The sequence below is a fragment of the Phyllobates terribilis genome, unplaced genomic scaffold (assembly GCF_046119375.1).
Source record: "Phyllobates terribilis strain yellow unplaced genomic scaffold, ASM4611937v1 Scaffold_10__3_contigs__length_209671492, whole genome shotgun sequence".
Classification (NCBI taxonomy): domain Eukaryota; kingdom Metazoa; phylum Chordata; class Amphibia; order Anura; family Dendrobatidae; genus Phyllobates; species Phyllobates terribilis.
In genome coordinates, this window is record NW_027362770.1 from 168,887,663 (window position 1) to 168,914,643 (window position 26,981).

The 26,981-nt window shown below is 47.1% G+C and overlaps 1 protein-coding gene across 2 annotated transcripts; it reads right to left on the minus strand.

The window, feature by feature from the left end:
* Positions 1 to 962: 962 nt before the first annotated feature.
* On the minus strand, positions 963 to 26,792 carry MKRN1 (makorin ring finger protein 1). 2 transcript variants are annotated; one of them, XM_073650112.1, is made up of 8 exons: positions 26,578 to 26,792; positions 17,654 to 17,782; positions 17,445 to 17,548; positions 15,249 to 15,472; positions 14,888 to 15,102; positions 13,723 to 13,833; positions 10,523 to 10,664; positions 963 to 9,814 (listed from the first exon to the last, which is right to left on the minus strand). In XM_073650112.1, the coding sequence occupies exons 1-8, from the start codon at positions 26,700 to 26,702 to the stop codon at positions 9,614 to 9,616; spliced, it is 1,251 nt and encodes a 416-aa protein (XP_073506213.1). In that variant the 5' UTR covers positions 26,703 to 26,792; the 3' UTR covers positions 963 to 9,613. The 2 variants fall into 2 exon arrangements, with proteins under 2 accessions (XP_073506213.1, XP_073506212.1); XM_073650111.1 differs by having other exon boundaries at positions 17,346 to 17,548.
* Positions 26,793 to 26,981: the final 189 nt, after the last annotated feature.

A 26,981-nucleotide genomic window follows, 5' to 3' on the forward strand; every position in this document is an offset into this window, starting at 1 on the left:
AGCAGCCTCAGCCCGAGCCTGTTGCTTCTCTCGGTCAGCTTGGGCTCGTTGCTCCGCAGCCTCTCGGTCAGATTGGGCCCGTTGCTCTGCTCGCTCTTGGAATTTCAGGATCAGCTTCAGTCGTCCGTCACGATCACCTGCGGCAAGCTGCTCCAAGGCTATCTGCAGGTGGGGGTCCACACTACCCTGGCTGCGGGTCTGGCTGGTAATCACAGGTGAGACCCCTGCAGCAGAGCCATCCGGGATTTGGCTGGCCGCCCCATCATCAGGGCTTTGCTGTCAGACTGGCTCTGCGGCACGCATTGCAACAGTTCAGCAATCATTTGGGCCTTTTTTCTGCCCGTGGGGTCAATCTGTCTTAGCTCATAGAGGGCAGTGAGAGTGACCTTCAACTGCTGGGTATACCATGGCTCTCCATGCGTAGCCATCATTGCCAAATAAAAGATTGGACAGAAAAACAAGAGAAGGGGGGGCATGCAACTGCTACGCGTAATGTCCCAGATAAAGAATATTAGAACAGTCTGTTTTCTTAAAACGCTGCACAGAATTCTCGCAAGAACCATGCAAGTTTTCAGTGACAGGAATGATTGCTCAGTCCAGCCACTGATGTTCTGTAATATACCACCGCCCCGTTTCACAGAGATGACACCGGAGAGATCACACAATATCTCACCGCTGCAGTCATTCTGTCAGGATTTCGTGAGCACACGATCCAGACTACTCACTGCGCAGCTATCGGCAAGCGAGCAGAAAGCGTATGGCGTCACACCTCCGGATTCTAATGCATGGAATATGTGTACACGCCCCGTACGGTTACTGCCGACTTCACGTTAGCCCAATTATTATTCACTAGCACCACCGACCGAGTTTGAAATAGAGTACAGGGCCGGCCGGACGCCTGAGTTCTGGTAGCGTATGGCTTCGGGGGAGGGAACGATTACAGAGCAAAAGAAACAGAACTATTACATTTTATATTTAATCCAAAAGGGAGGCAGTGTTTAGGAAAAACAAGATTTTACAAAAGGGGACAATTACAGTACAGAATATACAGTTACACAAAATAAAACAGGATTAAAGAAAACTTACTATAGAGATCGCTGAGACGATTCAGTATAGGTGGAGGGAAGCACTCTTGCCGTTGTCGAACCGGACCCGTGCTACATATATATACATCCAACATGAGTCCTGATCCACCCGCCGTGGATTCTTTTAGGTCTAAGGGGAGACCTGCCCACACAGCCCTTGTGATGATATCACAAGGGCTGATTTCCAGCTTTCATATTTTTATTTGATATCTGTTTCTTGTGATTAACTTATCGTGGGCTGATCGTAGAGGCCCGAAAGTGATACCATATTTTCTGTTATGATTTTACCTTTCTCCAGAGACCACACACAGTATAGCTGCCGTCTGCTATTTTGTTCCTTTTGCGCCACAGCTCCCCGGAGGGGCTTACAGCGACGGGAAAATATCCATAATGTTCCCTAGCTGTCACTAAAAATATAGGTCGCATTATTATCGGAATTATGGAATTTACAATATTCAATATTTTGCGTCTGTGCCCAAAATTCTGCCAGACCTCTGTTAAATTCCCTTTGACGTCCTGGGAATAGAACTTCCTCAGCTACATGTAAATTGTTGCAAGCTAGTGTCTAATTATCCCATGCTGCAACCAGGGTGAAATACCCTTGAGTTTTAATTGGGTTATAGCACATCTTGGTTTACAAGTCACTACTGCTGTGTGTGTGTGTGAATTTGCATAGGAGCAGATGGTCCAAGTGTTAGCTCTTGGTCCTTTGACAGTTACTATAGGGGAGGGGGAATGAGGGGTTTGGGAGAAATTGTTAATACTTTTCTTAATATCTCCATGACATAACTTAAAGGGTGTTAATACTTTTAAAACAATTTTTTTTACCTTCTATGGATCAGAAATTCTAAAGGAGTCTTGATGAAATATTATGAAGTTGTGTCTCCATGGTAACAGACTACAAAGGAACCTTGTGTAGTCTGATCCTGTAGTCACAGTGCCTTCCTACCATTTGCCCTCTCTTCTTACGGTCTATGGATAAGAGAGTAGCAAACAACAAGAACAGACTACAAGGGGTGTTATCTGTAACCAAGGAGGCGCATAGGAGCTGTATACACGAAACAGTGGGCGACTTGCTTCAAGTTTTATTTCAGATCCCCAGAGTAAGAAAATGTGTTGAATAAGTCTACACAATATTAAAGGGTTATTTTTTTTTACCTTTGCAAAATTATCACATTTCCTCAGGTGATCACTGGTGGTGACCAACTTAAGGAGTGAATGGTTTACCAATCCAAATGTCAAACACATTTGCGTTAGAAACACCCACATCTAGGTCCGCCAACGATACGATCATTTTTCACCAGTACCCAACATGTCAGCCAAATTACAATGGGTCGTGTGTAGTGCTTTTCTTCTGGGGGGGGGGGGGGGGGCACTGTAGGGAAATCTAACAGTTGCTGCCAGTTCCATTACAGCAGTCAGACACCCCTAATATCAAAAGACTATAGCCGGTCAGGGCATACTGGGAGCTGTAATTTCCCAGCAGCTTGAGAGGCACGGCTCACAGACAATTGACCTGATTGGTTAACAATTATGTGCCCCCGTTAAATTGGAGGCTTTCTTACATAAGACAGCTTGTGCCACTTAGTGCTGCAAACTTGTTTGACTGGATAACAATCCAATGGGACATTTCCGCTTCTTGAGCCTGGCACTAGGCCACCTACCTCCGGGCTGGTCATAAACCTGACATCATATAGGATTAGCAAAATTCCAATAAACTTAGACGCTTGTCACCTGCTATGATTAGGGAATGAGTCTACAGCATGTAAGTCTTCGGGAACTACAACACCCAGGATGGTGGGGAGTTTGTTTCCTAACAGCTGAAGATCACAGCTTTCATGCTTTACACTAATGTAGTCTATCGACAAAGCAGGACTGTAAAGCTGTGGATGGTGCTAGTAGGGACCAAGCCACAAAAAGGACCAATAATGAAAGTGCTAATACACTTATAACAGGCATCTCCAGCAGCACTCACTGCAAGTGGTGCCGACGACACTGCAACCTGGCAGGCACCCGTCCACGCAACATCATTAGCCCCTCATGATTGCAGCAGTGAGCAAATTGCAAAGAAACACTAAAGGGGCTATCGGGAACTTTATTTTTTCCTATGGGGCCAAGCTCATATTGGCAGGTAGCTGCTAACTGCCTGCCTCTTCTGTCGTGGGACGCTATCTCCCAGCGGCAATTTTCCTGCTTCCCATGACATCTCTTCCAGTCTGCTTTCTCGATGGGGCATCACTGCTGCCATCATGTTGAATGACAACCAGCTCCCCACTGCCTAACTGCGGGGAGCTGGCTATCAACATGTCATCTGTGATGCCCTGTCAACACAGCAGACCGGAAGAGAAGGAACTGCTGTCGATGTCACAGGAAGCAGGAAAATCACAGCAAGGAGCGGGTCCGTGACCACTCTAAGCTGGGGGAAAACCATCGTATGGCAAAACATAGGGGGGGTCCCAGATAACCCAATTTAAAATAATAAAAAATAAAAATAAACGCTCGCTTCACTCTACTCTCCTTCGGACAATATCCGGATGAAGCGAGCGCTCCTCACTTCCTTCGGATGGCAATTACTCCCATAAGAGAAGAGAGTGAAGTCAATCGCTGAGTGGCCACGGGATTGCATGACATAAAAGTGTCACAGGAGCCCCAGTGTCGGCACTGGAGGGGAGTACAGGCGTTATTACTTTACTGGGAGGAAACATAGGGATTCAGAAGTGGTTGTCAGTCATGAACAACCCTTTTAAGCACATAGACAGTTTACAAGAGGTCAGCTTAACACTTCTGCCCCTCTGCTCTAGCTACTGTTAGGTGGCTAAGTGCTAGGACCACACATTGATCAGAACTTCTAATATGTCTGTCTCTATGCAAAGTCAAGTTAATAAACCCAAAAACTAAACTTTCCAAACAATTTTGATACAACAAATTCATTTTACATATTCAGCACTGATGCAGAACTAGGGACGTCCACGATTTCAAACTGATCCTACTAACTTAGGCTTCGATTCATCATTGCCTACGTGACCATTTTCTTTGTAAGTCATTTTATGTGCGCTCGTCTATTATCTTAGTAGTTTTCCGCTCTGTGGGCAGAGTATAGCAATTCTAGATGTTTTAGCCTTGATTCGTCAATTGCGTCTTTCTTTTTTAAAAGGAACAAGATTTGCCGCAACTGCACTCCGGTCCATGACCGTGGTGCAATTTTTTATTTTTATTTTTAGTCCATTTGGTGCAATTTTTGAAACTTAGGACAAGTTTTGACTTTGCACAAAACTCATGAATCACTTGCACAGTTTTGATGAATTTGGTGCCAAAAAATGGCAACTAATACAACAAGACAAAAAAAGAGGGATTTTTGGTACTCACCGTAAAAATCTCTTTCTTGGAGCCTTCATTGGGGGACACAGGACCATGGGTGTATGCTGCTGTTGCTAGGAGGTTGAAACTAGGCAAAAAAAAAGGAAAATAGCTCCTCCTCCGCAGTATGCACCCACCTACAGGCACCAAGCTCACCAGTTAGTGGCTAGAGCAGTAGGAGAAGCATAAAATAACCAACAATGCAATGCCCAACGGGACACAACAGTGAAAACTAAATGAGATATCCAACAGGGCCAACTGGACATATGTCCAAAAACAGGGAGGGTGCCGTGTCCCCCAATGAAGGCTCCAAGAAAGAGATTTTACGAGGAGTACCAAAAATCCCTCTTTCGCTATCGCTTCATTGGGGGACACAGGACCATGGGACGTCCCAAAGCAGTCCCCTGGGTGGGAGAACACTAGATAGTCACAGACTAGGTCAGACTGCGGCAACTGCCGCCTGCAGGACCTTCCGTCTAAGACTGGCATCAGCCGAAGAATAAGTGTGGACCTTGTAAAACCTTGAAAAGGTGTGAAGAGAAGACCACGTTGCGGCCTTACAGATTTGAGAGGCCGAAGCCTGATGGCGGACCGCCCAAGAGGCCCCCACCGCCCTGGTGGAGTGAGCCCTTACTCCGGGAGGGGGAGGTTTGCCCGAGATGCGATGTGCCTCCAAGATGGTCGAACGTATCCAACGGGCGATGGTTGACTTGGAAGCAGGGAGACCCTTGCGATGCCCCTCAGGGATGACAAAAAGGGCATCAGAGCGCCGAAGGGAGGGCGTTCTGGAAAGGTACACACGTAGAGCTCTGACCAGGTCCAGTTTGTGCAGTCATTTCTCCCGTGGATGCACTGGAGCAGGGCAAAAGGAAGGCAAAAACAATGTCCTCATTAATGTGAAAAGCGGAAACCACCTTTGGCAAAAAGGAAGGCACCGGCCTGAGCACTACTTTGTCTTGATGGAATACCAGAAAAGGCGACCGACAAGAGAGGGCTGCGAGTTCTGCGACCCTTCTAATAGAGGTAACAGCCACCAGAAAAGCCACCTTCCAGGAAAGGAGAGAGGCTGGAATGTCCTGAATGGGTTCAAACGGAGGCTGTTGTAGGACGCTTAGGACCATATTAAGGTCCCATGGTTCCACTGGAGGGCGATAGGGGGGCACCAGGTGGGCCACCCCTTGTAGAAACGTCCTGACCCGAGGACGGCTAGCTAAGTTACGTTGGAATACAATGGACAAGGCCGAAACTTGGCCCTTGAGAGTGCTAAGAAAGAGTCCCGCCTCTAGGCCAGACTGAAGAAAAGTAAAAATGACTGGCAAAGAAAAAGACATAGGAGTCAGCTGATCCTGTTCGCAGTGACGAAAAAAGGCTCTCCAAGTTCTGTGGTATATGCGCGAGGTAGCGGGTTTTCTGGCGTTAATTAGGGTCTGAATGACATTGTCAGTAAAGCCCGCCATCTTCAACACCGCGGCCTCAACGGCCATACCATTAAATTCAGAGAACAAGAACTCTGATGAAGAATAGGACCCTGAGAGAGGAGGTCCGGACGGTCTGGTAGTCTCCAGGGGGAGTCGACAAGCAGATTTACCAGATCTGCATACCAGACGCGTCTGGGCCAATCTGGGGCTACTAGGAGAACTGGTACTCCCTCTGTCTTGACCTTTTTAATGACTCCAGGGATGAAAGGTAGAGGTGGAAAGAGATAGGGCAGTTGGAACTGTGACCATGATATCACTAGCGCGTCCTGGGCGATTGCTAGCGGATTGAGGAACTGAGCTACAAAGGACGGAACCTTGTGGTTTAACCGGGACGCCATGAGGTCGACGTCCGGCGTGCCCCACCGTAAGCAGATTTGGTGAAACACCATCGGGATGGAGAGACCATTCTCCTGAGACGAGGCCCTGCCGACTGAGGAAGTTGGCAGCCCAATTGTCGACCCCTGGAATGTGGACTGCTGAGATTGCCGGGACCGTCTTCTCGGCCCAAAGTAGCACTCTTGCCACCTCTTTTAAAACGGGCTTGCTGCGCATTCCTCCCTGATGGTTTATGTATGCCATGGCCGTGGCATTGTCCGATTGTACACGGACTGGGAACCCTGCCAGGATCTTCTGCCAGTGACGAACGCCAGGTAAATCGCCCTCATCTCCAGAATGTTGATGGGAAGGGAGACTTCGTGGGGACTCCACCGACCCTGGACCGTGTGTTGTAGAAAAACTGCCCCCCAACCGATGAGACTGGCATCGGTCGTGACCACCTGCCAGCAAAGCGGAAGGAATTATCTCCCGGGTCTGAAGGAAGAAGGGCGGGACCACCAGGTTAGCGACCGTCTTACTTGACGAGGTAACTTGATGCGTCGATCTAGAGATGACGGATTCTTGTCCCAAGCTGAGACAAGGGCTAGACGAAGAGACCGGGTATGGAACTGCCTCCATGGCTGCTACCATCTTTCCCAGGACACTCATGCATAGGCGAAGGGAGTGTGGACTTGGGTCGGAGAGGATGTGGATTCCTTGTCATAGAGAGTTTCTTTTCCCTCGGAAGGAGGACCCGGGCAAGGGTCGTGTCGAACTGCATCCCTAGGAAGGTTAAGCGTTGGGATGGAACCAGGGAGGATTTGTCTGTGTTAATCAGCTAGCCTAACCGGGAGAGTGTGTTCAAGGTGATCTGGAGACTGAACGTGGGGCCTTTGATTAACAGGTCGTCGAGGTAGGGGAGGATTACAATTCCCCTTTTTCGAAGGATGGCCATAACTGTCGCTATCACCTTCGGAAAAATCCTCGGGGCTATGGCGAGGCCGAAGGGGAGGGCAGTGAACTGGTAATGCACGTTCTTGAAGGAAAAGCAAAGGAACTTCTGATGTGACGCGCAGATTGGGATGTGAAGGTATGCATCCTGAATGTCCACTGAACATAGATATTCCCCGGCCTCCATCGAGGCGATTACCGACCTGAGGGACTCCATCCTGAACTGTCGGATGCATACATGTCGGTTTAGCTGTTTGAGGTCCAGAATCGGACGCAGTGAGCCATACTTTTTTGGGACAACGAAGAGATTTGAGTAAAATACGAAAACCTTTCCTGAACGGGAACCGGGACTATGACTCCTGAGCGCAGAAGAGAAGTGATGGCTTGGAGGAAACCGGGAAGCAGAGATGGTTGTGGGGGGCGGGACCTGAGAAAGCGTGATCGTGGGCTGGAGTCGAACTCTATTTTGTAGCCGGAAGTCACAATTTCTTTGACCCAGGCATCTTCTATTGCCAGGAGCCAAGAATTTGTGAACAGAAGGAGACGGCCACCCACCCAGGTGGGAGAGACCCGTCATGCTGAGGAAAACCTGTTGGATCGTGATCCAGAGGACTTGGAGGAGCGACTCTTTGGGTGCCAGTTAGGCGTGGGCCTAAAGGAGGGCTTACGACTGTCCCGCTGTGCTGGAGTACGGTCCTGTGAGAGGAGGGGGTTCGGTTGAGCGAACTGACGAAAGGACCGGAACTGAAGGGGGAGTCTCCTAGGAAAAGGGCGTTTGGGCTGGGGGAGAGAGGTGCTCTTACCCCCAGTAGCATTAGAGATGATCTGGTCTAGCTTGGATCCAAACAGCCAGGAACCTTGAAAAGGAAGATTAGTTAGAGATCTTTTGGAAGCCGGGTCGGCGTTCCAGGCTTTAACGGAAGCGTCACTATGCTCCTCGGCCCTGGTTGGTCAAATAGGAGGGGGCGTATAGCCGTCGGAGCGGGACCGCCCACCGGACACGCCCCCCGATGGAGAAAAGCGCGGCAGATTCGCCGCGAATAATGAAGAGGGAGGGAGTGGCCCAGGGAAGGACTGATAAGCGCCATGTTTGGTGAGGGGGGGGAGGAGGAAGGCAGGCAACGCCGGGGGACCGGGACCTACAGCTGAAAGACAGGGAAGTACCTGTCTTAGCGAGTACGGGAATCGTCACTTCTTCTCTCCTTCTGAGGATGGTCTCAGGATGCCTTCCTGGATAGGGGAGGGGATCCTGGCTTTTCCTCCTTCCTGCACTGTCCGGTCCTGGACAGTGCAGGAGACGGTGTCAACCCCAGAAAACTGGGGGAAGGTCACCCGCAGGGACCACAGTCTCCCTCCCAGGCCGCTCCGAGGAGGGGGCTAGGGTGGGGGTAACAGGCTAGGACTGGCCACCGAAATCACCCCGAGACACCCTAAGGTGACAGGGGATAAGTCCTGCCCAGCGGGTCCAAGAGTGGGCGATGTGGGGGTAGCAACATTGCTCTCTCGGTCGCTAGTGGGTTAACAGGGGACGCAGTGTGCCCTGTTAGCCAGAAGAGCTGTATCTGAAAGAGAAAAAACAAGGATTAATAAACACAACAAGGTTGGATCGGTGAAGATCCAGGTCTACCTCCTACAGACACGAAGCTTAAACTGGTGAGCTTGGTGCCTGTAGGCGGGTGTATACTGCGGAGGAGGAGCTATTTTCATTTTTTTGCCTAGTGTCAACCTCCTAGCGTCAGCAGCATACACCCATGGTCCTGTGTCCCCCAATGAAGCGATAGAGAAAGGAAAGTGCTTTACAAAAAACGGTAAGAGGTGAATTGGGGCCTCAGTACTTCCCACTACGACTCCATTTACATTCAGGAAGGAGATCAAATGGAACAGATAGATCTGCAGACGCAATGGTATCCTGACTACACAGGGTGTTTTTGTAGTCTGTAACCATAGAAACATAAATTTTTTAAAAAGGCAACTAAACAAGCAAGTTTGGCTGATGTAGAGGGGAAATCGGAGAGAAGGCCGATAAACTTATTGCCATCTTATGGTGGATAGTGAAAACTTGGAACAAAAATCACTTGCAACTCTAATGGATCAGCGCCCTCTACTGGTGCAGTGCTATGGAGCTTGCCTGGAGGTACAAAATCCATATAGAACCAAGCGCAGACTGGTTTATATTTTATACTTTTGTGTATTGTTTTTTTTTTATTCATTTCACTTTTTTTATACCTTGAAACAGAGAAACAAACACTCTGGGGGAGGAAAAAGGAGAGGGGAAAAAAGACAGACATTAGGATAAAAATTATTACAACAGCACCTGGAATTGATAGGCCTGCCTAGGAGAAACACAGGCACTGCCACAACACCACAGGAAATAGCTACTGTCTGGAGCTGCCCAGACAGTCCAAACTCCTTATTTTGTGACTGGCGCTATAGGTCCAGGTCATAAAAATCGTCCAGATCCTCATGGAACAAGTCCCACTCGTCCTCCGAGTCTGTTAGGTCTTCGTCGGCGCCCGCTGCCAACAGCATAAGAAGCATTTCGCCGAGTTCAAAGGTCATTACTTCGTCATCGAAAGGGTCGCTGCCCTCGCGCTCCTCGAAGTCCCAAAATCTGTTCCTACGCTGGGCCTAGAAATATGGAGATATTTACAAAAAAAAAAATTATTATTTTTTAAATATATATCAAAAAAGTGAGAAGTAGTGTAAACTTTAAACTTAAGGATTATAATAATTTTATTAGCATGTTCATATGCTGAAATACTCTGTGCAGCTGTGAGAACCTGTTTTAAAACAATCTTGGCGTGCAAGCCACAACTTATTCCTGTGCAGCCCCTTCATCACAAGTGAGGTGGTCACTGCCTCCTACAAGATCAGCACACTACTCCTCCGCTGCCACCTTGATAACTCTGTTATGGATTGTTCCTTTTCAGTTTCTCTCAAAATTAATTGACTGCTGGAGCCACAGGACAGGTGATAACTACATGACAAATTGAGGTCCAGCTATATGGACACCCAGAAATTGGTGCAATGGAAACCTCTTAGAACCCGAAACCTGTCCAGGTTTATAAAACTGGGTGTAAACAAGGTTTCATTTCACTGACCTATATATTTAAGAAATGGCTTATACTGCGTTATTAAGCAGACAACTGATTACAAAAGGAAAACACGGTTAATATGAATCTATTGTATCCGGCACCGAAGCTCAGCTCCATTGGAGCTGAAGGAGTCTGACATGCACTACCAGACACAACCTATAGATAGGGGTGGCACCATATTTACTTATTTATTTTTTTGAAGATGTACTGACTCCGAAAGTAACAAGTAGTGAACACTTACTCTGTATCTACTAGTCATCGCTCCTTTCGGTCGAGGCTGTGGGTCTTCTATACGGCCATCGGGGTATGCGTGTTTGTAGAAACAGTTGCCACCGAATGGGCAGGTGCCACGTCCCTCATCAAAATACCGACAAGATTTGTTGCTAGAGGAGAAACAGAATAAAATTAATGAGGTGTGTGTATGTGTATATATATATATACACACACACACACACACACACACACACACTAGATGGTGGCCCGATTCTAATGCATCGGGTATTCTAGAATATGTATGCGGCCGACAGAACGCAAGCAGCAGAGCGGTGTTTAAATTTGGCGCAAAAAAAAAAAAAAAAAAAAAATAAATCGCTGATTGGTCACGGCTGGAGTCTGCGACCAATCATCACAGTAGTGTTTAAATGTGGCGGCAAGATCGGTGATTGGTCACGGCCGCTATTTAAATGTGGCGCCCAAATCGGTGATTGGTCGCGGCCGCTGCCCGCGACCAATCAGCAGAGCGGTGTTTAACTTTAGCGCCAAGATCACTGATTGGTCGCGCTCTCCGCACGCGACCAATCAGCAAATCTTATTGGTGAGGACCGGGGAGCGCCGCTGCCTGTGCGGCTACTTCTGCTGCGAGAAGCCAGGAGATGAGCGACTGCTCGCAGCAGAAGTATTCCGACCCGCAGCGCCGCTCCCCGGTCCTCCCTTCACACCCTAGCCGCTGATGTCCCCACAGTATCCGCATTGTGTTACTAAGGTCCGGACATTGTGTTAAAAATCGATGATTGGTCGCGGGCAGCACCGCGACCAATCACCGATTTGGGCGCCAAATTTAAATATCGGACGCGACAAATCACAGATCTTGGCTCCACATTTAAACACCGCTGTACTGATTTAAATAGCGTCGGCAACCAATCAGCACAGCGGCGTTTAAATTTGCCGCCCATCTCGCTGATTGGTCGCGGTGCCCGGCCGCGACCAATCAGCGTCGTATTAGTGTGGGCCCTGGAGCGGCGCTGCTTGTGCGGTTCCGTATTAGCAAGGACCGGGGAGAGGCGCTGCCTGTGCGGCTCCTTCTGCTGCGAGAAGCCGGGAGATGAGCGGCTACTCGCAGCAGAAGCATCCCGACCGGCGGCGCCGCTCCCCGGTCCTCCGTTCACACTTGCTGTCAGGAGATCAGCGGGCCAAGCCGCTGATCTTCCGACGTTAACCGCATGGAGGTCAGCGGCGCCGGTCGGGGTAGTTGTGCTGCTAGCGCCGCTCATCTCCCCGCTGCATCGCCGCTGACCTCCGACCGCCAGATGAGCCGCTAACGGCCACCATCTTTTTTCAGAAATCCCGCGGCGCTGATTGGCCGCTGCCAGACCAATGAGCGACGCGGGATTTCCAGGACAGATAGACGGGATAAGACAATTGTATGTATGTATGTATGTATGTATGTATACACACACATTTATTGTGTGTTATATTATCAAAACACACTCAAAAGGAGTGGTTCTGCAGGTAGGGACAACAGACCAACCATGTTGGTTGTGCTTTCACACTCATGGTAGCATGAGACGAACTCTACAACCCACAGAAGTTGCACAGGTAGTGCAGCTCATCCAGGATGGCACATCAATGCGAGCTGTGGCAAGAAGGTTTGCTGTGTCTGTCAGCGTAGTGTCCAGAGGCTGGAGGCGCTACCAGGAGACAGGCCAGTACACCAGGAGACGAGGAGGGGGCCATAGGAGGGCAACAACCCAGCAGCAGGACCGCTACCTCCGCCTTTGTGCAAGGAGGAACAGGAGCACTGCCAGAGCCCTGCAAAATGACCTCCAGCAGACCACAAATGTGCATGTGTCTGCACAAACTGTTAGAAACCGACTCCATGAGGGTGGTATGAGGGCCCGACGTCCACAGATGGGGGTTGTGCTCACAGCCCAACACCGTGCAGGAAGCTTGGCATTTGCCACAGAACACCAAGATTGGCAAAGTCTCCACTGGCACCCCGTGCTCTTCACAGATGAAAGCAGGTTCACACTGAGCACATGTGACAGAGTCTGGAGACGCTGTGGAGAGCGATCTGCTGCCTGTAACATCCTTCAGCATGACCGGTTTGGCAGTGGGTCAGTAATGGTGTTCGGTGGCATTTTTTTTGGAGGGCCGCACAGCCCTTCATGTGCTCGCCAGAGGTAGCCTGACTGCCATTAGGTACCGAGATGAGATCCTCAGACCCCTTGTGAGACCATATGCTGGTGCTGTTGGCCCTGGGTTCCTCCTAATGCAGGACAATGCCAGACCTCATGTGGCTGGTGTGTGTCAGCAGTTCCTGCAAGATGAAGGCATTGAAGCTATGGACTGGCCCGCCCGTTCCCCAGACCTGAATCCGATTGAGCACATCTGGGACATCATGTCTCGCTCCATCCACCAACGTCACGTTGCACCACAGACTGTCCAGGAGTTGGCGGATGCTTTAGTTCAGGTCTGGGAGGAGATCCCACAGGAGACCATCCGCAACCTCATCAGGAGCATGCCCAGGCGTTGTAGGGAGGTCATACAGGCACGTGGAGGCCACACACAATACTCAGCCTCATTTTGACTTGTTTTAAGGACATTACATCAAAGTTGGATCAGCCTGTAGTGTGTTTCTCCACTTTAATTTTGGGGGTGACTCCAAATCCAGGCCTCCATTGGTTAATAAATTTGATTTCCATTGATGATTTGTGCGCTTTTGTTGTCAGCACATTCAATTTTGTACAGAACAAAGAATTCAATGAGAATATTTCATTCATTCAGATCTAGGATGCGTTATTTGAGTGTTCCCTTTATTTTTTTTGAGATGTATGTATGTATGTATGTATGTGTGTATGTATGTATACACACCAAGTCCCCATTAAAAGGGGACTATTTGTCTAGTCCTAGGATATGCAGTTTCCAAGAAAAATAAATAAATCTGACCTCGGGAACCCCTGCCGATCCTCAAACATTTTTTTTTCTTGCATAGCAGCATCCTGGACCCCAACTGTATGGAGGGAGGAACTACTGCACCGATCCATACAAATCTATAGGACTGGCCGCACAGACATAGCCGGAAGCGCCTCAGCAGCACTAAAAAACCTCTCTGCCTTTTATTCGCAGGGTGGACGAGGGTCACAGAGATCAGACCCACCATGAATTATGAAGTCATGGAATAACCTAGCAATATACTGTCATGTAGTAATCTGCAGATACTACCTCATGGCCTCTTTGTACTTCTGGATCAGCTTCTGCTTGTCCTCTTTCTCCTCCACCCAGTATTCGCTTGGAATGACGAAATTTGAGGTGATGCGGCATTCAGGACACGATCTGTGAACATGCAAAACAGGATAATATCAGTCAGTAATTCCTCATTACTGTAAATCTAAAGCCATCAGTCTGGGCAAACAGGACCCCACCCGGTCAGACGTTTACAGGATGCAAGATTTAAAAGGGACGATTCCAGCTCCGGTCACCCGAGGTGGCAGGATCTCCCAACGTGTAGCCGGATTAATAGGACAGGTCAGGTTAGGTTAATGCGATTGCTTGTTCTTCTTAATGGCGGAGAGGAATTATTTCAGCGGAAGTTTCCCTTCTAATTGGCTTTTCTTGACAAGTCACATTACGTTGCAAGTTGATCTGAGCAGATTCTTCTGTGGAGGAGTTTACAAATGTCTAAAAGGGTGTTAATAATGGGGAGGTTGAAGTTGCGTGTTCCTGTGGATCGGTGACTAAATTTATACTGTGGGAGGTAAAAATCAATGGGGTCCACCAGGACCAGATTGGGTATGCAACACTGGCCCAATGATTCACATCCAAAAGGTACTGCCTAGGAGAAGGTGGTCAGAAATTGAAAAGCCCAGCATACTTGTAAAGAGTGAATACAGAAGTGCAGCAATTGCAGCGCTGTCTTAGAGGGCTATTCGGCCTTTGAGTACAAGTGTGCAGTCACACAATGTGACTGTAGACTTATGAATCCTCACAGAACCCGCACTGACGATTCTCTGGTGCCGGGAGCGGGCAGGCGTGCGAGCAAGTATTTGCATACATGCGGTCACGTGCCGACTAGACGTGTGTGGTCTTGCTAAAGTCTAGTCAGAATGTGGCTGGTAGTATGAAATTCGCATACTTGTGGTCACATGACCGTCCGCTCACAGCGCTGACACTGAAGAATCCTCACAGTGCTGGACAAACGCTTTAGTTTAGGGCATAATGAGGCCCCAATTACGATGGCATTTTTTTAAAAAGAGGGATATAGCAAATATATAAGTGTCATATTATACATGACCAGGAATAATAAGACTAAGCCAAAAGGACAAAGGCTACTGTACATGACTTCTAGTCGTTCCTTCAATCACCAGCCATATAGGTAATGCACCCTCACTTAATGATCTTGCTCTCGAACTGCTTGGCGCTCCTCCACCGGCGGATGCACTTGAGGCAGTACGAGTGACTGCAGTTGGACAGGATACCGAAACGTCTCTCGCTTGGGTTTGTTTTCTCGTAAACCACCTCCATGCAAATCCCACACACGATGTCTTTACTGCGCTGGATGGCAAATGACAGTTCCATGTCTTTCTCGTGAGCTTCAATGCAAGACTGAAAAGGGAGAGAACACACAAGAAAAAAAACAAAAAAAAAAAAAAAACTCATCGATTGTTTTTGCAGGAGATAAGCAGCATTAGGTGCATGGAACTCGCTTATTTCTGTAAGCACACAGGACGAAACACAATCAGCTTGTTTACCTTAATATGTTGCGACCTTTGTGAAGTGTCCGTGGGATGAAGCACCTGTAGACCGCACATATCACAGGGGTCTCCGTGCAGATACACGCAGTTTTCCCCGTAGCGACACTCCCCCATCGTGGCGTATGGACAAAGCTGCTTCTTCAGCTCCGGGTCGGCCGGTTGCTCCTTGTTTTCCTCTTGTGGTGCAGTTTCCTGAGTGCCAGGGTCCTGGCCGGACGGTGCTGCAGGTAAAATACACAATCAGTCGGATCTCACTAAAGATGCCTCAGACTAAACCTGATCTCAATAGTCAGCAAAAGCTGTGGATTTCGACCATTTCGGCTGACCGTCATTTGGGAATTCTACACGAAACGTCGCGACGGACAATTGTTTGCAATATGGTGGCAGAAACAGGACGGCCCGGCTAATATTTTGGCCAATAGTAGCCTGAAGAGGCCCCCCAAACATCACGCCATGTAACATGAAGATCAAAACAGAAAACTAATCTGCAAGGCCGACCCCACGTTCCTCACATTTTTTTTTAATGTATTTCAGCCCACATTATTCCAGAAGGGTCAATTCTGAAAGATGAAGACAACTTTTTTTTCTTTTTTTTTTTTTTTTTTAAATTAAAGAAAAGAGTAAAAAAAATGAATTAATTCTCCAGGGCCTGAGTGAAAACCAACATGATTACCTCTCTGTTTTTTTTTACCAAGCTTTCCTAGAACCCTGAGTGGCACAACAAGTGTCTAGTAAAGATGGACCCTATTGGAATGTAAAGACTAACAAAAACTAAATAAAAAGCCTAATGATAAAAACTGAGTCCTTGTATAAAGCGTTAGTCACCAAAATGTCTTATATCCTACTTATGGAGTGTTTGGTACCTTGAAGAGACCCCAAGATGGAGCCTCTATCTGTTTATTCAGTTCTGCAACGATGGGGGAGGGGTAAGTGGTTATAACTATGACACCGAGACACCAGGGAAACGAATGCGAGTCCACGGTCTCCTCCCTGGGGGGGTTTTCACATACCCAGCAATAGACATGGTCCCACCTCCTCACTGCTCCCAGGACGACTCGCTCATTCTACTTTCAATGAGTAAAGTCACACCTTGCACCTCTCTCGTCACCTTTCGTTCAGACCTCAATCTAAACTTCTATAGCTAAATTAAAAGGGTTGTCAGGTCTAGAAATGGAGCTCTGGAGGACCCCAGAAGGTTTGCGTGTGATACATGGATAGTTTTTTCATACACCTCATTAGAAAGCAATTGGTGTATGGACAACATACTTTATTTTACCAAAGTTGGCGTTGCTAGAAACCAAATATCTTCTGCCATGTTTCCTCACAGATTACAATCACTTTTTTAGGGTTACCGTTCTCCTTTTTAAAGCAATGCATAGGATTAGGTAATGCCATCACTTTATGGCGAAGGTGTGACCTCCGGCCAGTCAGTTGGGCAGGAAGCACTGAAAGGGATGCAGTATTCCTTCCCCTCTTGTTTTTAGGATTGATGGAACTTCCAGAGAAACTCCACCGATCATAAAGTTAGAGGTTTTCTTCTTTAACAAAAGTGGCCCCCCCACTACTTTTATTAATGTAAAACAAACGACAGACAGTACTCGAAGGCCCCAGGTACAGTGCTTCTCCAGTCTGCGTATTAACTGAAGTGCCCATCGCCGCTGCAGCCGATTACTGAGCTCCGTCGACAGTGATGTGCACTGTAGTAGCGTCGTCCCCGTAGAGCCACCACTTTTGTTAAAGGTGTAATACCAGTTTACAGCACATCCTAGCGATAAGCCATTACTTTATAAGATAACATTTGAGGATTTTCTGCAAACTCCAGGACAAATCCATTGCTGTATCCCATTAAGCTAATATTTTACGAGGCATGATTCTTTATGGTCCCCCTGCACCTTTCATTGCCTGCTCTCATCCGATTGGGTCCTAAGCTTCTGCATGGAGCCATAATATTCTTAAGAGACCCAGGTGATAAATATGAAATGTTTGCCACATGTAAATGTGCCCTCTTACATTTCATTTTGGTCTAAGCTATCCCAATAAATTAAAAACAACTAATGGGGGTAAAATAAAGAAAGTTCCCTCCCCAGCAATTACCCCGTCCGCAGTAGAGTTGCCCCGGCACAAACTCCACGGCATTGACCCAGTCTTCAGCTTGGGAGACCCCAGCTGCCACCTCGCTAGCTGCCTTCTTACTGTTAATGTTGCTGCTGGTTTCCGGGAGGGATTCTAGTAGACTGCTCCTCACCCCAGAGGCGTCTCCGATTACTTCTTGCTTTAGTGGTTTTGTATGTTCATATCTATAAAAAAATAGAGAATACAGAACAGGGGTGAGAAAGATTTAATCTCACTTGAGCCTTTATGGCTGACGAGGACAGAAGCGCTCGATCAGCAGTGTCCCCCACCTGCAGTGGGCTCCGTAAGCGCAGCACCCGTGTTGATAGTATCTGCAGATCATAGCTGAGTGGCTGGTGGACAGATCGTGGGAATAGCGGCAGTTGTTTCCTTCTTTGCAGAGTCCGTGAATGAAATATCTGCAACGACAAGTCCAACAACAGACAATAAAATACCAAACATAGCACTTAGGCCTTTAAAAAAGGACCTGCCATTTTCCCTTAACCTGGCCTAAATGCCGCTGTTCTCCTCAATCCGGCGAGGTTTTTCTTTTCTTCCTGCGCTTCTTCATTCCCGAGATATGGCCTCATCTTCTCTGTATGTGAATCAAATCTTTGTTTGCCAATTGGGAGTGGTCCTCAATTCTTCTCTGAAGAGGTCTTCTTGAGGACTACACCCACTTGACTAACAAGACTGGACTGAAATACAAGGAAGAAAAGGGGCCATATCTCAGGAACAAAGAGGCTCAGGAAGTAAAGAAAGACATCGCCGGAATCATAACAGAAAAATGTTTACCTGGGGTAAATGCTGGTATTTTCATGGCAAGAGACATGTCCTCTTTACGACTGTCATATTGAGAAGTATTGTTAATAGCTATCTTTTGAACACCACTGACTCCATGGTGCTGTACATGAGAAGGGGGTGACATACTAAACACAAATATAAATTACAATGAATAAACTAACAATGACAGACAGGTACAGAAGGAAGAGGGCCCTGCCCTTGTGGACTTCCATTATACAGGAGAATGGGGAAAGAGACAGTAGGTTGGAGGGGGATCTTCGTTGCAGCAACTTCAGTGGTGGTGAGGTGGCACCGGGGTCAGTGGAGGCTCTAAGCTTTCTTTAAGATCTCGTTTTCAAGTTCTTCCTGAAAGTTCCAAACCTGGCGGATAATTGGACATGTTGGAGGCAGAGAATTCCAGAGTAGGCAGTTAGGTGAGGAACGCATAAGTGTGGAGGAGAGAAGGAGGTCTTGAAAGGACCGGAGATTAGTTTCGAGATATACGGAGGAGGACTAATTTGTAGGTACGTGTTAGCAGTTTGAACTGGGTACATTGGGGAATTGTGAGCCAGTGAAGGAATTTGCAGACACGAGAGATGGATTAGTCGGGCGGCAGAGCTAAGGACGGACTGGAAAGGTGCAAGAGTGTTAGCAGGGAGGCCACGGAGGATATTGCAGTAATCAAGGCAGGGGATGATAAGGGCATGCACTAATATTTTAGTACTTTCATGGTTGAGGAAAGGACGGATCCTGGAAATATTTTTGAGCTGGAAAGAGCTTGGATGTGCTGTTTGAAGGACAGGGCAGAGTTGAGGGTTACTCCGAGACAGCGGACATGCGAAAGTGTGGTATCATTTATTGTGATGGAAAGATCAGGTAGGGGAGTTAGGCAAGATTGAGGAAAGCTTAGGAAGAATAATAAGAAGGAGAATAAGGCTGATAGACACTGGGATTCTGGACAGCAGTGGTGATGTCTGGGCCAGAGAGGTAGCTCCAAGTATCATCAGTGTATAGATGGTACTGGAAGCCATAGGACTTTGAGTTACCCCAGGCCAAAAAAGGTGTAGATTGAGAAGAGTAGGAGTCCTAGAATAGAGCCTTGAGAGATGCCAACAGAGAGACAGCTGGAAGAGACGGTAGCATGGGAGACACTAAATGTGCGGTTGGAGAGGTATGAGGAGATCCAAGAGAGGGTGAGGTCTCTGACACCAAGAGAAGAAAGGATTTATAGTAGGAGGGAGTGGTTGACTGTGCATAGAGAATTGTCTGTTAGCTTTGGCTGCAAGTTGTTACTAATTTTGGTCAGGGCAGTTTCGGTGGAATAGTAGAGATTGAAGCCAGATTTTAGGTCATCAAAAAGGGAGTTAGATGAGAGATGGGAGGAAAGTTCAGCATGGACATGCTGTCCGAGGAGTTTGGAGGCAAATGGGATCAGCGATATGGGGCCATAGCTGGAGCTAGAGGTCGGGTCGAGGGATGGCTTTTTCAGGACAGATGTGATTGTGGCATGTTTGAAAGGAGAAGGGGAGGTACCAGAGTTTAGCGATAGGTTGAAAAGCTGGGCTAGGGCTGGGATAAGCGTGGTGGTGAGGTTGGAGAGGAGGTGCGATTTGGAGTGGAGATCAGCGAGTTCTCCTTCAGTGATTGTGTCGAGGAAGTTTATGGAGGAGGGACAGTGGTTATACATAGGGGTTGTGGTGAATGGACAATAAAGACTTTTCTTGTTTGGCCAATCAGTGAATGTGAATAGCGGTATCAGAGCGCCAATAACAGGGCAAAAATTAATTTAAATGACTGATTTATTATTACACACAAAGCGTTTCGGTGGACAAGGCCACCTTGTCCACCGAAACGCGCTGTGTGTAATAATAGATCAGTCATTTTAATTAATTTTTGCCCTGTTATTGGCGCTCTGATACCGCTATTCACATTCACTGATTGTCTTTCTCCCCCTGCTGGGGTGCGGTAGAGCTGCCTTTATTTACTTGTTCAACCACCTGTGGGATGAAGTTAACTAAGAGTTACTACCCTGGTTTCCAAGCTGCGCTGCCCTAACCCCCCGGAACGCTGCCGGGACTGTTGGTGAAGCTGGGCGTCCATCTTGGCAGTATGCGCAACTGACCTGATCACGTGACCCACCACCGTGAAATCGGGATCTGTGAACACCGCTAAAAGCAGATGACAGCCACCAACAGAGCGGAGCTTTACACTGGGGTTGTGCAGAGGTGCACAATTCCATAAGGTTAGTAGCCATTCCCACACCCCTCTACAAATTGCATTACTGAGTCACCCATTGCGCCCTGTTCTCTCTTTTTTTTTTTACATTTTCTTGTTTGGCCGACCTTATTTTTGAAATGTGGCGAAGCTATCTGCAGAAATGAGGGAGGTTGGAGGGGGCAGAGGAGGGCGGAGTTGGGAGTTAAAAGTTTTGAATAACTGTTTGGGGTTGTGGGATGAAGATACAAGAGTTGTGAAGTAGGCCTGTTTAGCAGAGGTGAAGGCCGATTTGAATGTGAAAGTTGCCGTTTTGAATGCGGTGAAGTCTTCTTGCGAGTGGGTTTCCTTCCAGCACAGCTCCGCAACCCTGGACACTTGCTGAAGCTTTTTAGTGAGGTTATTGTGCCAGGGTTGTCTATTGATTCGTTGAACTCTGACATGCATGCAATAGTCAGAGCATGTGAATATTTAGGTAGCGAGGTTTCTGTGAGAGTGTGCTAGTTTCTGAACATGGGGGGGCAGGTGAGGAGGACAACGATGAGAAAGTGAGATGTTGGTCAGATAGGGAGAAGAAGTGAGGTTAGCTAGGGAGCAGTGGCAGGTAAAGATCTAATGCATCTCTGTCTGTGTGGGTGGCTGCAGAGGACCACTGGGTAAGACCAAGGAATGAAGATAGTGACAAGAGTTTGAAGGCTGCTGACTGGCAGGTGTCAGTGAGGATGTTGAAGTCACCCATGATGATGGTGGGGCTCATAGCTGTCTTGAAGCTCCGTGCATTAGTACCAGATCTAGCCAACAGCTATGAAGAGCAGGAATCCAGATGGTGACTTTTGTGAGAAGCCCTGCACAGAGGAGCAGATCTGAATGCACCTATACTGGCGGGGAAGAAAGAGGAGGCTATAGGATGATACTGCCAGTTAGAAGGGGTGCTTGAAACTGGATACGACAATGCGGTAAGTATGCTTGATGCCAGAAAATTAAGTGGGGTTAGAGTAGGCACAAGGTCTTGGTGTGCTTTTTGTAGGGAAGCTTAGTTTTTATGCAGGTTCCCCGTGACACTAATGTGGGGGAGGGGAAAGCCGAATGTGGCTTGCGACCATCTGAGTGGAATGTGGGTGTTACTGTAAGAAAGGTTTGGGGACCAAAGCCTTAGACTAATGGCGGCCAAACCCGCAGATGTTGGTTGTCTTGGTCCTCAAGCCCCCGACAGACCATATCAGAAGATAAATATCGGGAATGTCCGATTTCAGACTACTGATCCATTTTATAAACCACCACTAGAGTCTGAGCGCTCGGCAGACAGGGCACTCCAGTGTACAGAGGGAGATATCGATGGCTGTCGTCTTTCAGCCAGCAGCTTGCTTATAGGGCCCCTTATGGGACGTACTAAAGAATTATAAAAAGGAATAAACAAAAAGAATGAACATAACTTATTGGTCCAAAACTACTGTTGCATATTATTATTGCATAGGTGAGGAAACGTGGGAATTTCTGGTAAAGAGGAAAAGAAAAAACAGCTTCAAAAATAGCAAAATTTATTGAAATGAATCCACGCAGTTAAAAAAAAGTTCATGTCATATCGGGAAATCTCACATAAAAAAAAAAAAAAAAAGGCAACGCATTTCAAATACAATCCTGTGTTTGTCAAAGCTGACAAAGAACACAGGATTGTATTTGAAACGCGTTACTTTTTTTTTTTTTTTTATGCGAGATTCCCCGATATGACATGAACTTTTTTTTTTTTTTTTTTAAACTGCGTGGATTCATTTCAATAAATTTTGCTATTTTTGAAGCGTTTTTTTCTTTTCCTTTTTTCTACTTAAACACGTGAGGCCGCACGTTTCCTTGCTTCCCTGCACCAAGAGCCTACAGCAATCAGGTGAGCTGATTACTCTTTTTCCTTTTGTGTCACTTTAAAGGGGAATTTCTGGTGCCTCAATAATAATTCCATTACCTGTGCAATACGAAGAAAATCCTGAAAACGTGATGAGTTGGGGCCATGAGGACTGGAGATTGGGAAACACTGGACTAATGGATACCCATTCATATAAAAAGAGCAAGACACACACTGCTGATCTACTATGGTCCTGTTCCAGATCATCAAGATTCTGGGATGACCAGCACCATATACGAGATTTCAATTGATCTGACCCGTTATGTCTAACTACTTAGATACGAGGACGATATTACGACCTCTAAACCAATAAAACGAGCAAAAGCCAGAATATTGCCCGTGGCTAGAAAGCTCATAGCCCACTTGTCTATATGGAATGTGTGTTCAATCCCCTATTACCAAAATATCAAACAGAAAAACAGGTGTAACTAACAAATTAAAGCAGGACTCTTAATGCTATGGAATGGAAACATGGAAATATCAGATTGGAATTGCATCTCTAGAAAATACGTTAAAACGAAGATACTTAGCGCATAAATTGGCCAATTCATGTATGCCCAAAAGCCAACGCCGAGCAGATCCTTTTTGCTAGGAACCTAAACTAAAATACGATACCGCTCCTGGGCTGAAAGCCTACAATTATATGGGTAGGTAGGATCGAGCTGTGATTAAAAACGCCATATGCTGATGAGTGGAGTGCTCGGTCAGAAAACCTGTGTATAAAAATATCAAAAGACTGATCGTCACTTCCAAACAGAAAAACAGGTGTGAACGGGTTCAAGATAAGAGTAGCTACCTCCATATATAACTAACAAATTTATATGGTTTTTCACAACCTGTGTTGCTCTGCAGCTATTGCTAAACTACAGCCTTCATCATCCCAAGCTGTCAAAGCCAGGGCTGTGGAGTTGGTAAGCTAAACCTCCGACGCCTCAATTTCTCTGACTCCCGACTGACTCACTACTGAGCATGTAACATAAAGTGCAGCACAAAATCATCTTAACTAAAAGCCTAGATAAGGAATAGAAAATTTCATAACTTTCCCAAATGCTCATAAAAACATTTACAGTACTGAACTACTGTACCAGATTTATTATACAATTTTAGGAGTCGGTCCGACTCCACAGCCCTGACTCCAAGCATGATGGAAATTGTAGTTTTGCAACATATACAGGGCCACTTTGACAGGTGGCCCTGCAGTGGAATTTAAATAAGGAGGCTCATACAAGTTGTGATCACAGAAGCTGGGGAGAAGGTGGCGCATGATCAGCAAAATAGCGCCAGTGGCTGCGCATGCGCAGATTTGGATTAGAGATAAGCGGTGTTCGACTCGAACTGTTCGCCAATCTCAAATTCGAGCTGTTTTGGGCGGTGTTCGAGTCGTTCGACGAACGCGAACGATCTGCAAAAAATTTGGCTGTTCGAGGTTATGTTCGATAACTGTTCGTGCACCAAAAGCGTAACTGGATTTTTTTCACATCATGCAGGGATTGTCTGCCACTCACTGTAATGCCACAGCCTTGGTGGTTGTGGTATTACAGTGGTTGCCCAAATCGATGGGAACAGTGCTCACAGTGAAACATGAAAAGCCGGCAATTCAGCAGCGGCATACACCGGTACCCGACAATTTAGAACAGAAAGAATAGAGCATTAGGCTATGTGCCCACGCTGTGGAAATGAAGCAGAAATTTTGTGCTTCATTTCTGCATGTCCTCTCCCGGATAAACGCATGCGGAATTCCGCACGCGTTTATCGCACAATTTCCACATGGGGAATTGCCTTGCGTTTTTTACTGCACTGCAAAGGCAATTCCGCTTGCGGAAATGCAAAATTAATGAACATGCTGCGGATTTTTCCCCGCAGCAAAAACGCTGCGGAAAAATCCGCAGCACGGGCATGAACTTGTGTAATCACATTGGGGACCATGGGGGGCGGATAACATAGCGTTTCACAAGCGTTTACGCTGCGGAATATCCGCTTGAAAAACGCTACGTGGGCACATACCCTCACACATCGATTAGATAGATAGAAACATGTCAGTCACATATATAAGAAGTACAGTGACAGTGTTGGTTACTGTACTTGTCATATAGTGTTAAAGGATTTATTAAAAAAAATAATAGTGTTTTCATGCACTGTCTCTTTAAAAAAATAAACCAACATCATCCTTACCTTTCCATGGTTCCCAGGATGGCTCCAGCTCTGCTACATTCACATGACAGGCTGGATCGCAGCCGAAAGCTGCCATCCAGCTTGCCATGCCGAAGACACTGAGAAGCGCAGGAATGCTTGCTCTCCTCAGTGTCTGGCTGTGACGGCATAAAGATGAGCCGAGGTCATGTCCAATGAACTCAGCTCACCTCATGCACGTCACTGACAGCGTGGGAGAATTTTCCTGCGCTCACGGCAAGCCCAAGAGAATTTTCCCACGCTGTCAGTGACGTGCATGAGGTGAGCTGAGTTCATTGGACATGAACTTGACTCATCTGGATGCCGTCACAGCCAGACACTGAGGAGCGCAAGCATGCCTGCGCTTCTCAGTGTCTGCGACATGGCAAGCTGAGGCGATGCTATGGATGCGCCATTTCTGGGGCGGCTGACAGCTGGGGTTTCTAGCCTGGGAGGGGGCCAATATTCATGGCACCCTTCCTGGGCTATTAATATCAGCCCCAGCTGTCTGCCTAGCCTTTGCTAGCTATTAAAATAGGGGGGACCCCACGTCATTTTTTTGGAGGGTCCCCCATTTTACTAGCTAATAAAGGCTAGGTATTCAGCTGGGGGCTGATATTAGTAGCCCGGGAAGCTCCGTGGGTATTACCCCCTTCCCAGGCTTCAAACATCTGGCCCAGCCGCTTGCTTAACCTCCGCTAGAGACTAAAATTACGGGGAACCCCACGCCAATTTTTTTTTTAATAAATCCTTTATTTTAACACTAAATGACAAGTACAGTAATCAATACTGTCACTTTACTTATTATATATGTGACTAACATTTTCTATCTATCTAATCTATGTGTGATGCTCTATTCTTTCTATTCTAAATTGTCGGGTACCGCTGCTGAATTGCAGGCCGGCTTTTTTAAAGAGAGTCTTCTGAGCAGTTTGTCAGCTTTTGGACACCTTCGAAGGTGTTTTCTATGTGTTTTTATTTGCCCGCCATTGGTTTTAAACGGTGTTCGACAGTGCTCTAAGGTGTTCGACGAACAGTTCCACGAACATCCCGGTGTTTGACGAACCGAACACTACGGGGGTAGCTCAACACTAATTGGGATCTCGGCTCAATGACGAGCTGAGCTCTCGATCTGAGCATGCACCGCCATTTTCCTGGAGACCGCCACCGGCTTCCTGCAGTGGCAACCCTGGTAAACTACATTTGGACTATAAGACGCACCCCCATTTTTTTCCCAAACTTGGGGGAAAAAAAAAATGCGTCTTAAGCCCATATTCATTCCCCGCCTAACAAGCACAGGAGATATAACATACACCTGTTATATGGGATGTGTTCATTCCCTTATCTACACATATTCCATGTTCATTCCTTATCTAAGATGCACAAGAAATCTATTATACCACTCCATATTTTCTGACCAATAAATTAGGTTCATTCATTCATTCCTTTTCTTAATTCTTTTTAGTACATCCCACCCTTTATACTCAAAGATCAAACACTGATCTGTAGAAAACATTTCTATTACAGAAACATCATAAAGTCTAAACCGATAAATCACATCTAACGCTTCTTAAAGGGACAGTAAACCCACACAACCCTAATCCCATAAAATCATCCTCTATTACATACAGATTATAAACTATTCCCAATCTCATATCAGAATAATCCAGACTAAACCTGGGCACAACTCCTTCACAATCCAGATATCACAAAAAGGGATAAAACATTTCTACACCACAAATCGCTCAGCTAATACCCACATTACTCCAAATTACAGTTTTAACTGGCTCCCATACAATCTACCGGATTATCAGATGTCAGATTAGTGGAATCACTAATATAGGCGCATTACTGACAGTAATCAAATAAAACCCCCCCAAAAAAAACTTGCCCCCACTACCCTCTCCTTACTACTAGACATGTTAATTTGCCCCATAAAATAAACATAAGACCCCAAATCACTATCCACAATGGACCCCCTGACGTTAAAATGACCAAACCATCTCCCTATATCTTCTATAACACCCCCAGCCCTGAATTTGCTGTGTGCCCCCCAGAGACCCCACTAAACCTCCTCGCAGAGGTGTCCTCACATAACCTACTCTCCCCCCTCCACTGAGCAGCCATCTTGCCCTCGCCGGCGTCACTGACCTGCAAGTCACCTGTCGTGTCCAGCCACCCACGGGGGGATTGTCCGGGAACGCGGGGAGCGGGCTCTTCCCTGCTGCAGCGGCTGATGTGAGAGGAACAGGCGCCGCCGCAGCTGCCTCCGCCATTCCTGTTTATCCCCCCTTTCCTTCACGACGCCGGAACTTCCGGGAACACATGTTTCCGGCAGAGGGCGGAGCTTTACGACGCTAAAACTTCCGGTTAGAAAAAAAAACAAACAACAAAAACAAAACCAGGGTTGGGACACGCCTACTAATCACTCACGTCTTAGCCAATGAGAAGCGGGACTAGAATTAGCCACGCCCACAGCATGCTCCTGTGTCGTCATGGCTACAGAAGTGACGGCGGAAGATAGACGACAGATAGGACGCCAATACGCACCTCAG